We start from the raw sequence: 13,472 nt of genomic DNA, 5'->3' as shown, positions 1-13,472 counted from the left end.
TAACTCACTATCCTAAAATGGTAATCAAGTTGGGGTAGAGTGGATTCGAACCAGGGATCTTTGAGCCGTGAGTCCGAAACACTAGCCACGGGACCACAACCCGATTTTTTGACTTTGTATTGTAATGTGGGTAGTTTATTTCAATTTTCTTGGTTTGTTAAAAATAGTATGCTACTACGGTTCAATAAATGTGTAATAAATATTTTTGCATGAGGATTCAACATTTGGTCAGTAAAATAAAATTTTACAACTTCGGCTTGCATTATTCTTTATTGGATAGACTAGATAATGAAACATTTGTAAATACAACATTAAAGGTTATGTAATTTCAACGAATGGACAGCATATTGGAGAAGAACAAGTGGGACACTCCCCCTTAATAACACTGAAGGTCTGGACGTTGCCGTTCACCGCCAACAGCCACTGAAAACAACCATAAATTATATATTACTTTCGATTCTCTCCCCCCCAATTTTTAATATTTTTTACAAGCAGACTTTTACAAAAGATTTATTTTTTGCAGAAGTATCCCAAATATACATTACTATTCATCATAGAATTAAGAATAGTCCAGAAACCGCATACGCACATCAAACATAAAGCGACTCAACTGCTCATAAATTAGTAGGTTTACGTTTTGACCCATTAGTTTCTTTGTAGACGTCGCTCAGTATGCAACTCCTGATTTGAATTCAACTATGCCGTGTTGTATCATTTTAAAGTGTAGAAATACTGCTAGGATCTTAAAGAAACAGGATGCAATCACATTTCATGTGTAATTAGCAAATGAAGGGAGCTAAAGTTTTTATTTGATTTACATTTTGAAAAAATTAGTATAATACAGTATTTTGTAAAATTTTACACAGTAAAATAACATGATAGTTTAGCAGGGATTTGATTATATCATAAATATTGCACGATTGCTGAAATACATCAATCAAATTTATGCAAATCACAATGACACAAGTAGATATTAGATATTCTCTTCACTACGTATTATAAATCCCTTCTAGATACGGCTCTAAGATACCCATCAGACCTCAGAGTAATGATGCGCCAAGCTATAGTGGAGCCCAAACGTAGGAAAACCATTCTGTGACCAATATTTTGAGTTTGTCTAAATTTTTGTAGACAAGGACTGAATTCAACTCTCTGGGGAGCTGTTTTTTTGTTGTTTGGTGGCCTCCGTGGTGTAGTGGTCAAGACGCTAGACTCACGCACGGAAGGTTCCGGGTTCGATTCGGTTCTGGGTGCTCTGTGATGTAATTCACCACTGTAATTAGGCCTCCTGGCCTGTTGTGGTGCAAAAAAAAAAAAAAGTTTAAATTTTTTTTTATATTAACACATTACAACAGAGATGAAAAACATTTGAGAGAAGGTAATATAGAAGTCTAGGCATCTACAGGGCTTATGACCTGTCAATGGCTGGTTTAGATGAAATAATTCAAGGAATATAGATGTTCAAATATGGGCAGAATGGTGAATGTTACACAGTGTGTAAAGTGGCAACTTAAACCAGCCATTGAAAAAACTATCTCTTCGTTCTAGTAACGAGAGAACCCATTTAATACCCTGTCATCGCTCTAATTTTCTTGCCTCCTCTTTCACAGTAGTAGCCGCTCGATTGTGGAATAATCTACCCACTAATGTTAGAGACGCAGCTTCTTTATTTACATTTAAGTCAAGATTGAAATGTCACTATCTAAATATTTAAATTGTTCCTTTATCCTTCTTCTTTCCTTCCCATCTCCTCTCCTCTCTTCATAGAATAGTGTTAATTTTTTTGTTATTATATATATATTTATTTGTGTTAATCTTTGCTTTTAATTTTTGTATAAAATTGTAAGATTCAATATGTCCATGTCCAAACTGAACGGTTTGGGTAGGTAGGAAGAAATTGCCTTAAGGCAATATGCCCGCCCTTATATGTATATATATATTGTATATGTATATAAAGTGTAAAATAAATAAATTGACAGGTCATAAGCCCTCTAGATGCCTAGACTTCTATATTACCTTCTCTCAAATGTTTTTCATTCTATGACTATTGGGTATTAAGTTAGCTACAGTTCGCAGCAAAACAATGAGCCGTACTCAGGTCGAGAATTGCCGAATGGATATTAATTTGCATTGTAAATACTTTTAAATATGTACCCGTGTATTTATTATTGCAGGGTTATTCCAATTTATTTTTCTATAATTTGCCTATATTTATTTTATAAAACTGAAAATGCATGTGTATGTTTATTTTTTTATTTATTTATTCATTTTATTCGCAATATACTTATGTTACATTTATTAAGACATAGACATTTATTTAGTCAAAAATGCTGACATACACAAATATAACACCAGACAACAACAACACTTTCATATTGAAAAAGCAAAGACAAACACAGGACAGTCAAAAATACTACATAATGGACTTAAACACTACAACGACCTACCTTACTACTTGAAAACTTTTACTGGAGACAAATTTAAAATCCATCTGAAAAAGCACATGATGACTGAACTAACTAGACTAGACGAGACATAAAATGACTAGACAATATTAAATTTCTAATGTAACCCTAACGGGTTTTTTAAAATTGTAAATAAATAAAAAAAATCCCTACTCCATTGAACCAAATACCTGTGTTTATTTGTCCGTCACAGCACTGTATAAAATTGTAGAGCATCCTTGAGGTGATTTTATCACAAAACGGAGCTGTATATATCAGCCAAATATTATCATTATGGTGGCCACGCCCCCTAAAGATTAGGAGAACAAGAATTAACTTACGGAGACACGTTACAATGGATCTACACGGGTCGCAGTGACGTCAGAAGCTTACTCAGCACTGACCCTTATCTATAGGAATAGAATTTCATTTCCACGGGGGTCATTCATCATTATTGAAAAGCGTGTCAGTAATTTTACCTGATAGAGACAGCCTTCGTGATAGTGCAGTCTGCAGCTTTCTCTGTCGCACACCACGGCGGGAAGCCTGCCAGAGGCGTCTCTACTGCTAAGGCATATGGCACACTCAATTTCAGCATTTTCCGTCGCTGAGTCCATTAGCTCCGTCTTTTGCGGAAACTCGTCGAGGCCTGAAGCATTCAAACAATACTTATCAATTGTTGTTGAAGTGTTAATGGATGTTGCATTATAATGTACCCAAGAGCACCAAAAGTAAAACAAAATGAAGATACGTCATTCGAAAGATAATTTTCTGATCTACAAGATATTGAGTTTGCTTTTACGTAGCATTATTATTTTTTTTATAAGCCTTTAAAATGGAATGTCAAGTAGACAAATAGTGAGCATTTTGGACACCTCTTTCTGTTTGCGTTCAATCGAGATAATAAAGGAGAATAACGAGAATACATTATTGACTAATTTGTTGTAAAATAATGAAGAAGAATTATTGAACACTGTTTTGAGTATGTCCAAATGCTTGCAGACTGGCTGGATTTCCTCCCCAGGGAGGAGCCAAAAAAATTCATTTATGGGAAGATTGCGAAATGTAATAGATATAACAAGTAGTGTTCTTATTGTTAAGTAAATAATAGCATTTATCGATAGTATTCCTGGCCGATTACCTTTCTTCGCATCTTTCCCTTGACCCATCCTTATGGTACCTACCTAACATCAAGATAGAAGAAATTCAAAATTAGAAGATTCGGATTTAGAACAAAAACCAAATAACATTTTTGACTTGACATAAAATCGGATAAAAAGTGGTTGGATTCGTCGCGCGTCGTTAAAAAAATTGTTACATTTTATAGTTCATTTTGTCATCCAGTGCCAGAAATAGAAGAACATTCAGATCATATTAAAGGTAGGTATCTATTCCATGTTCCTATCCTTTCTCAAATATTTCCCAATCACAAAACTGAATGAAATTCGTTTTTCATTTAGTCCGCCTTTTCGTTAAAACTTATATTTGAAACAATCATATGTCCCCACATTGTATGTAATGAAGGAGAAATTAAAAATATGCAAATTCTTCAAAATAAGGCGATACGATTATAATCAAAAGAAATATCTATTCTAATGTAGAAAGAATGCACAAAGAAATTGGCTCGCTCACAGTAAAACAGCAATTAAATATAATGTAGCAATTTTTATGCATAAAATAATTAAGGGACTGAATAAAATAAAAACAATGATAAAATTTAACCAACAATGTCATACATATGAAACAAGGGATAAAAAAAGATAAGATTACCAATGAGGAGAAAAACAGAATCCCAAAACTCATTGTACACGGGATTGAAGCTGTACAATGAGTTACCTGAAGAAATAAAGGAGATCAAAAAGATCAAAACCTTTTAAATTAATTTGAAAAAATGTGTTATTGAGAAATGTTGATAAAAGAATTGTAATGTTATTAAAAGTTTTTATTAGTTCTTAAGATGTTGTGAACTAACTTAAAAAAGCATAAATAAAATAAATATAATAGATCTTTTTATATTTGCAAATGGGTACTGCTTTCCGGATGACCCTCGTAGTTACGAATATCCAATCCCATTACCGAGCATGTCGAGGAAGTTGTTGATGCCTCGCAGCGGGTTCCACGAGTCCCCGTACTGATGGACCCTCTGCATGAGGGGGTCGGTGAGGGCTGACGGGCCCAGCAGAGCCACCCTGGGAAGCTCTTCGCTGCTCTGGCAGTCCACGGTGACAACCATCGACACGTCGTTACCTGACAATCAAACTCTTTACAAATCAACCCCTTGGAAAAGCGAGGTTACGAGCAGAGAATTAACGCGCTGTCGCTTATAGAGCCACATGTAATATTAGCTTACTTAAAAAATAAATAGTTAATTGATAACTTTAGACCATAGAATTAAGAATAGTCCAGAAACCGCATACGCACATCAAACAGAAGGCGACTCAACTACTCATAAATTAGTAGGTTTATGTTTTGACCCATTAGTTTATTTGTAGACGTCGCTCAGTATGCAACTCCTGATTTGAATTCAACTATGCCGTGTTGAGTCCTTTTAAAGTATGGAAATACTGCTAGGATCTTAAAGAAACAGGATGCAATCACATTTCATGTGTAATTAGCAAATGAATGTGTATATAACAAATGCATTACTTAAAAATTGAATTATTTTTCCATCTGTCAGATTGTCGAAGAAACAAAATGGAAATTTCGTTAGTGTTGCAAGGGTAGTAATTTTTTTTACCCTACTTTGTCAATTTTACAAATCACCGTTTGCCAGAACAGAAGGTTCCGGGTTCGATTCTCGGTGAGAACACAAAAATTTAATGTGATTTTTCTCAAGCCCGGGTGTTCTGTGCTGTAATTTACCCTTTTAATTTGGACCTTTTGGCCTGTTGTGGTTAATTCTTCAAATATGAATATTAACAAAGTGTTTTGATTACCTATGATGATTCTCCGAAAATTGTCTTTGCTGGTCGGGTTGGCCGGATCTATAACCCAACAGTACTCGTCCAGATCAGACATCAATTGGAAATAGTCACTAAGGTTGTGGACATAGTCCAAGAAGGTGTTTACAGGTGTAATTAAATCTGAAATTATGTTATTATTAAATACCGATAAAAACGTGTAAAATGGATTCAGGAAAATTAATGAGGATGTTCAGCAGAGTGGGCCGATGATGTATGAGGTTTTTTATTTTTTTAGACATCAAAGTGAAAGGGGTCTAAAAAGTTGCATTTTAAATCACATTGAACGTAAAAATTGTTTAAAAAAATATTCCATACTACTTTTGGCTCTCAACCAAGGTTTGAAGTTTATCACTGTCTGAACATTTTATTAATTATCTATATTGATGAAATTTTTTTTTTCAGTAAATAAAAAACTTAATTACATTACAAATTCGAACACGCTTTAAAACTACCGAAACGAAAAAAGTTTACACTCCGCGGAACTGATTCCGTCGAGCGCCTGACTTAGATTGACGAAAACAATGGCCCATTAAAACAATGCTACCCACTTATTACGAAACAAAGTGCAACTCACGCCCTTAGATGCTTATTTAATAAGATTTAATGCACATTATAAAATTTAATTGGACTGATTTACTTACTCAAATTCGAAATGACAGCCGGCTTAGAGCAAAAAATCGACTTTTTCGAAAACTTCAAGCTCTGGTTGAGGGCTAAAAGTAGTATCGAATATTTTATTCAGTGTGTTTTTACAATTTTTTTATTTGTTAATAGACTATTAAACTAAGCAAATTTTTATTTTTACTTATATTATCAGCGCAATGGCCTTTTTAAGTTTTGTATTTTTAAAATAACTAGCAGATAGTATGGAAAGCCTGCAGCTATTATTGGACAAAGTTCACACGGCTAGTTTAAATAAAGGGCTAGAGATAAATATTTCCAGTACTAAATGTATGGTTATTCGGAAAAAGCCACAACTTTCCCAATGACTTTGAAACTTGGAGCGCAGGTTATTGAGCAAGTTCTTCAATGTAAATATTTAGAATGCTGGCTGAATGATAAATGGGATCACTCGCAAGAGATCAAAGTCAGAATAGAGATGGCGCGAGACTGCTTTTTCAGGATGCGTGACCTTCTCTGCAGTAGAGACTTTAATTTAGACTTCCGAATGCGCATTGCTCGATGTTACGTCTTCTCAGTACTTTTTTACGGCGTCGAAACGTGGACAAAAAGATCGAAGCCTTCGAAATGTGGTGCTACAGGAGGATATTAAAAATCTCCTGGGTGGACAGAGTCCAAAACGATGATGTTCTCCGACGGATAGAAAAAGATAAAGTGGTACTGAAGACCATAAAGAAAAGGAAACTCGAGTACTTTGGGCATGTGATGGAGGCGAAAAATATAACATTTTACAAGTCATCCTACAGGGAAGGATTGAAGGAAGACGCAGTGCAGGTAGAAGGCGCATCTCTCGGCTTAAGAACTTGCGCTACTGGTTCCATTGCAGCACTCAGTCCTTGCTCAGGGCAGCTGCCAATAAAGTAAGAATCGCAACGATGATTTCCAACCACAATCGGAGAGAGGAACCATAAGAAGAAGAAGAAATAACTCCGCGTGTGAGAGGTTTTTATCTGTCAGTTCTTCCGATTGGTTTGTTTACGGTAAGCAAACCGGATATCCTTTACAGCTCTCTCTTTCTCTATTGGTTGATTCATAAAAAATTACGAAATTAAATTATTAAATTAATTAAAAATTATAATTACGTTAATTGGATTTATTACCATTTTTTTATTGTTATTATGTTAACTTTGTTAAATAGCTAATCTTAGGCATGTTTCTCATTTTGTAAAATGTTTCCCTCGGCACGGGACACTTCAGTGAGGGAACATTATTCTGTATAAAAAAAGAATACAAACAATGTAAAAGTATAAATATATTTTTCAAAAAAATCTCTCACTACACCATTTGTACGTGTAGTTATTATTGATTTGTGACAATGATCAATTTAAATTTGAATGGTCACAAACAAGTTCAAAATTTTATTGAATCATGACATATTAGGGGCGTGCAATGAACCGTTTTTGTGGGAATTTAAAATTATGCATTAGAAAATATTTTTTGTGCTTCTAAGACCAAAAAAAATTTTTTTGCTCATATGTATTTCATACACCCTTATTAACTTAAAATTGAATCGCAGTTTAGAATTTCGTCAAAACATTATTTTTAAAAGATTTTGCAGAGTCTAGCTCTTGTGTGGCTGTGATGTCATGTTGATTTGTGTTAAGCATTGTATTGAAAAAATAAATTAACACGCCAGATACGAATGATTTTTCGTGTATCAATGTAAATAACTTCTTAGACGTTACTAAAAAGTTTTGTCGTCACTTTTGCCGACAAATGTCATTCTAATCGAGCTATATTTTAAGGACTATGGGTAAGAAAAAGACGTAAGAAAGGTATACATTTACGGACAAACCATTGAATATTGGAGTCAAAGCAATCATATCCGGTAGGCTGTGTTCTTTTACTCCGAATTTTCCATCTTGTTCGACGTTTAAAACAAAGTGCTGCTTTTTCCCCACTGCGTCTTCCACCAAAACCTTAACATATTCCAATTTATCGTTCACAAACACGTCTAAATTCTCATGAACAGTCCTCAATTTATCCAGCTGGCCTATTAAAGTTATCAGCTTCGGTAATTCATGAGAACTTTTCGCCTTGGGCCGATCATTCATTAATATTTTGTCGATATTTTTAAATAAATCTTCGACGTTACTGCTGTTGTCGCGTAAAAATTGGTCAACCGCCAGTCGGTGATTGAAAAGTGTATTATTCATCACGCATAATAAAATCACAACCGCAATTTGATAATATTTTGCCGGCGAACAAAACGAAAACAATAACAAAAGAAAACCACGAAAATTTAAGTGAAATGTCAATCACAGACTACAGATATCTATGTCAATCTGTCAAACGATATCTTCTTCTTTTTTGTTTTTTATGGCGTTTTCACCTAACTTTTGTGTTCTGGCCAGTGTCGAGTTTTTAAAAAGAAAAAAAGAAAGAATAAAATAAAATTAAGAAGTCAGTTCATAAATTCTGAAGAATTCTCAAAGAAATAATAAAGATTAACTAAATATAATTGTAAAACGTCACTCCCCATTATGCACAAATGAAATGGTTTTTTTTTCTTCTTTTACGTAATGGGAAACGTTAAGGTCAATATATGTATCGAAGAAATATTAAAAATGTATTTAGTTTTAATATTGTATACGTATATTTGTTATCAGAAGAAAAAAAAAAAAAAAACTTCAATATTTTTCCAAAATTTGTTTCTTAAATTCAAATTGAAATATTTCAAGACTAATGCAAGTGCTCTTAGTTGGATAGACAGCCAACTGTGAAACTGGCGTCGTGGGTTCGATTCCCGCCAGTTGCCAGAAAAAATCCATATAAGATTTTTTCTCAATCGGTCTTGGTGTTGTGGTGTATTTTTCGTAACCAACTTCCATATCCCCTCTTTCCCACTTGCTGATAAACCTCAAAATAGAGGCTTAGAGGGTTATTCCCAAAAAAAAAACCTTTATTTTATGCATAATAACGATTGAATACACTCTTCACTACGTTCAAGCATATTATTTTGCATATCCAGTAATCCATGGTGTAAGCCATAACTAGATATATATATATATATATTATATATATTTAATCCACAGACTACAGAATTTAATCTATGGTTGGAGATCGGAAGATATCTGTAGTCTGTGCTCGGAGCGAAGCAAAGCGCTCGCCGGCATTGCATTTAAGTGTCAAAAAAGTACGAAATACAATATTTTTTAAATAATAAAGAATGTAAAATGATCCTAAAGCCTTTAAACTCGCGATTAAATATGTAAACAAATTAAATTAACCCTGTAGTTCAATCAGAACTATCATAAATCTGAAGTAAGTAGCCGAAGTTTTGTCATAGTCTACAGTCTACATTATTGAAAAGTTGCGCTTGTCGTGTACTGTATGTCAATATCATTGAATTTACTACAAGTCTAGTATATTTTAAAGTTAATCTGTATGCTTTTATAAATCTTTTCTAATATTATTATCCTTATTTTACACGAATTTCATTAAATTGTCTTTAAGTTTTACGATGTAAACAACTTGCGAAAAACTGCTTTTTAAAATTAGTCTCTTGTGCCGCTCCTGTCGGAGGTTGGCGACCTTCACTCGGAACTCCACTCTCATGAGCCCAGAAATCAGAAGCAAAAACCTGACGTTATCATTTGATTTATTAGGGGAAAAATAAAATCGCAATGTTGGTGTTCCTCGGAACATCGTACTGTATCAAAGGATTAAATCAGTAATCCTATCCGCTGAATGGCTATCACCCCAACAGGGAAATATCTTTTTAAAAGAATCATTTTAAAGTAATAAAGGTCTATGAAATACATTCATTATTCCATGTCCGCTCCCTATTTGGAGCATACTGCAGTGTCTACAAAGATCCTCCAAGCATCTCTGTCGGCTGCCAGCTCATGTGCATCCTCCCAAGTCAGGTTCGCGTCCCGTAGTTCTGACACGCACTGCCGACGAACAGTCAGCCGTGGACGTCCAGGACGTCGAGAACCTGATGCCTTGCAAAGTAGGCAAGCGTGGTTAAGGCTCTCGGGAGGCATCCATCAGCACATCGCCGAGCCGACCGTATCGCCTCCGCTCGATGACGGTTGTCACCGGAGTTTGCTGCGTCCGTTCTCTTATTACTTCATTCCTCACAAAGTGAAACCACTGCACACCCGAGTTCTTGTGAGACACCTATTCTCAAAACTCAGAATTTTGCTGCTTTGGGACCTAATGAGGTACCACGATTTGCATCCGTAAAGGAGAATAGGTGTTATGCAGGCGTTATAAAGGCGGCATTTTGTTTTCACTGAGTAAATATCCAATCTCCAGACAGCCTTCGTACTATTGAATGTGGCGCCTGGTATTTCTAGCCTAATAAAAGTACCTGTTTTTTTTTCTAGTCCAGTCAGCAAAATATTTTTTGTGGTTAAACATAACGTAACATTACACGAAATTATCTTAAATTTGTGTTATGATAATATCCCGGTCTGGTAACATTACGTAGCCACTTTACGCATGCGCGCGGCGGGATTTCAGACTTTTGGACACAATGCGATATATGCAAACATGATTCTACGCGTCTTCTGGTAAATTATAATTCTATGTCCCAGTCTTTAAAACAGTTTTGTCTGTTTGCATTAATGTACTTATCCTAAATTAATATCTTATTTTTTGTAGGTAATTAAATCAATCCGTGATTTTATTTCGAACTGGCGGTTTGCAGGCTGCCAAAATGGAAAAAATGGAAGTCGACTCTCCAAAAGAAGAGAAGAAATCGGAAGCGGAAGCTGATAACTCTTCAGTTCCCGACACGGCAAATTCAAATATGGACACTTCGAGCGATCCTAAATGTTCAACCCCGGAAAAATACGATGCTGTACCTACAATATCAACGTCAGATATGGAAGCTATTTGCGCAAGAACTGAAGATGAATTGCTGAACGACTCCCTAGATTTGGAATCAGAAATCAGTTCGTTTTTAGGAGTGAACTTGGAAAGCGATGAAAGTGAAAATTCATCCATAAAAAAGGAAATTGACGATGAAAAACTCCCAGAAGATTCAGAAAAAGAATGCAAAACCATAGATAAATCTGATCCCTTAGTAGAATCAAAGACAGCTGAAATCAAAAGTACCGTAGACAAGGAACCTCCAAAAATTGTGCCAAAATTCTCGCCAGAAAAAAAAACAAACGAAGAAAACCTTTCTTCTGATGCCGATATTTTATCTAAATTTAAATCAGGAAATATTTCCAGTGTCGGTGACGCTGTGCAGAACATTCTCAAGAACAAGTTTAGCGATATAGAGAGCAAGATATTGGCCACCGCAGATTCTATGGGAATTCTTTCCAAAGCCGATGATAAGGGGGGAAGCGATAAAGAGAAAAGGGCGACCGCGGCAGAAGATGAAAAAATTGAGAAAAAAAAACAAATGAATGATCTGGAGGATGCCTCTTTAGGTGTGTATATATTTTTTTAATAAAAAAAAATATTTGATTAAAATTATTTACTGTCAATTCTTGATGGAATTCCATCGTAATGATGTAATAACTTATATTTTCATAAAAGTTATTAAGTAAAAAATACTTAGTACACTTCCACTTATTTGTTTGACCAATTAGCGCTTTCACCCTCTAATGGGCATCTTCAGACAGGTGAATATTATACAGTGTAAGGATAATTTGTTTAAAACTAAATATAATCTTAAGTGTAGGTACATTTAAATGACATGTTTTTAAAGATACATATTTTTATTCATGTAATTAAAATGCAGTTCCACCAAGAAATGTCAGTAGAAAAACTCAATCTCATTAAATTCCTCAAATGTTTTCTTATTATGTGTTTCTTGTACAGATGGTTTGCACGAGGGCGATGCCTTGGGACTCCTGGCGGAGACTGAGGGTAGGGAACGCCACTCCAGCGACCTGGACGATGAAGATGAATATCCCGACAAATCTGACACTGAAAGGTAATCTGCGTCTGATCTAATAATGTAACCACACAAAATATTATTTAGTCACAGTCGGTCTATTAGCTTTATAAACGCAATAACGCAAGGGGTATCCCCCGCGCGGAAGTGCTAGCAACTAGTAACCGAGCAACGGCTCTCGACAGAGTACTTGACCGCTGGCGCTGTTGTGAGGTGAGCGGACAGAACTTCACTTCGCTGCCATCTAGCCATTATATTTGCAACTCAAATAGCACACTAAATGAGTTTTCATAATCAGATTTATTTCAACAGAGGGAAAACATTTTTGAGAAAGGAATATGGAAGTCTAGGCATTTACAGGGCTGATGACCTGTCGTTAGCTGGTTTAAGTGGCCACTTTCACACTGTGTAACATTCACCATTCTGCCCATGTTTGAATTTGGACATACTCAAACATTGTTGAATTAACTACCTGGTAAAAGAAGAAGTATAAAAATTGGAAAATTGTTTTCAGGCGTTGCCTAGTAGGTGATTTGGTTCAGCCGGATGAATCTCACCCGCATAATAAAGGTTCCAGCTCCTTTACGGACGGAAGAGTTGAGGAAATGTGGATGTTCAAAGATGGGCAGAATGGTAATTGTTACACAGTGCGTAAAGTGGCCACTTAAACCAGCCAATGACAGTACATAAGCCCTGCAAATGTCAGACTTCCATATTCCCTTCTAAATAATGTTTTCCCTCTCTGTTGAAATAAATCTGAATATGAATAACTCCTTAGGGAGGAAATCCAGCCAGTCTGCAAGCATTTGGACATACTCAAACATTGTTGAGTTTTCATAATTTCACGGAGCACTTGCAACAAACTCGCGGAGCACCGGTTTAGAACCGCTGTTCTAAAATTTAAAATAAAATTTAAAAGAAGAACATACAAATGTTAGGTAGGACACTCTTTCTTATTCGGTATGTTTATTGTTTTGTTTTAGCCATGCTTCATCAGACTTGTCAGCGGATGAATCAAATGAACCACCAATGGACTCAACCGATGATGAGTACCATCCCAATTTTGCGGAAGAAGAAGAAGAAGACGATGAAATTGAGGACCACGACGAATACGGAACAGTGTTCCGATCCAAACCTGACGAAGACTCCACTCAGGATTCCCCAGACCTACCGCTCCAGGAAGAAGCTGAAGAAGACCAAGAGATGCTCGCCGAAGGAGAGCTGATGGATACAGAAGACTCTAGTGACCAAGGAATGGTTTCAATATGCAATGTTACCAGTCTCGCGAACGGAGAAGAAAACGGATTCTTCGAAGTCCCCATAGAGTCAAATCTAGTCAAAGAAGAAACTGAAGAAACGGGACTTGTCATCAGCTCTATATGCTCCGTAGATAAATCTGTCATCGAACAACTAATCTCTTCCAATAAAGATAGCGAAATAAGTGAAGATAATATAAGTACTGTGGAAAGTAGTGAAACAATGGGAGATAATTTATGCATTGCAAAAGGTGTGAAAACAGCAGAA

The 13,472-nt window shown here is 35.6% G+C and overlaps 2 protein-coding genes across 3 annotated transcripts; one reads left to right on the top strand and one right to left on the bottom strand.

Moving 5' to 3' along the window:
- Positions 1 to 251: 251 nt before the first annotated feature.
- LOC148271299 (E3 ubiquitin-protein ligase FANCL-like) lies at positions 252 to 8,398 on the bottom strand. Of its 2 annotated transcripts, XM_088241555.1 has the most exons (6): positions 7,884 to 8,003; positions 7,189 to 7,300; positions 5,381 to 5,527; positions 4,521 to 4,691; positions 2,924 to 3,093; positions 252 to 423 (listed from the first exon to the last, which is right to left on the bottom strand). In XM_088241555.1, the coding sequence occupies exons 3-6, from the start codon at positions 5,460 to 5,462 to the stop codon at positions 319 to 321; spliced, it is 528 nt and encodes a 175-aa protein (XP_088097681.1). In that variant the 5' UTR covers positions 5,463 to 5,527; positions 7,189 to 7,300; positions 7,884 to 8,003; the 3' UTR covers positions 252 to 318. The 2 variants fall into 2 exon arrangements, with proteins under 2 accessions (XP_088097681.1, XP_088097680.1); XM_088241554.1 differs by lacking the exon at positions 7,189 to 7,300 and having other exon boundaries at positions 7,884 to 8,398.
- A 915-nt stretch (positions 8,399 to 9,313) lies between these two features.
- On the top strand, positions 9,314 to 13,466 carry LOC148271298 (uncharacterized; the record flags this gene model as incomplete). The annotated part of the gene is made up of 4 exons (XM_088241549.1): positions 9,314 to 9,352; positions 10,746 to 11,478; positions 11,873 to 11,987; positions 12,932 to 13,466. Coding segments are annotated over exons 2-4 (1,374 nt in total), but the record flags the coding sequence as incomplete, so codon positions are not given.
- Between the last annotated feature and the right edge of the window lie 6 nt (positions 13,467 to 13,472).

The sequence above is a fragment of the Micrasema longulum genome, unplaced genomic scaffold (genome assembly GCF_059751315.1).
Source record: "Micrasema longulum isolate JH-2025_06_02 unplaced genomic scaffold, ASM5975131v1 h1tg002960l, whole genome shotgun sequence".
Taxonomy (NCBI): domain Eukaryota; kingdom Metazoa; phylum Arthropoda; class Insecta; order Trichoptera; family Brachycentridae; genus Micrasema; species Micrasema longulum.
This window is presented reverse-complemented; position numbering and strand designations above follow the sequence as displayed.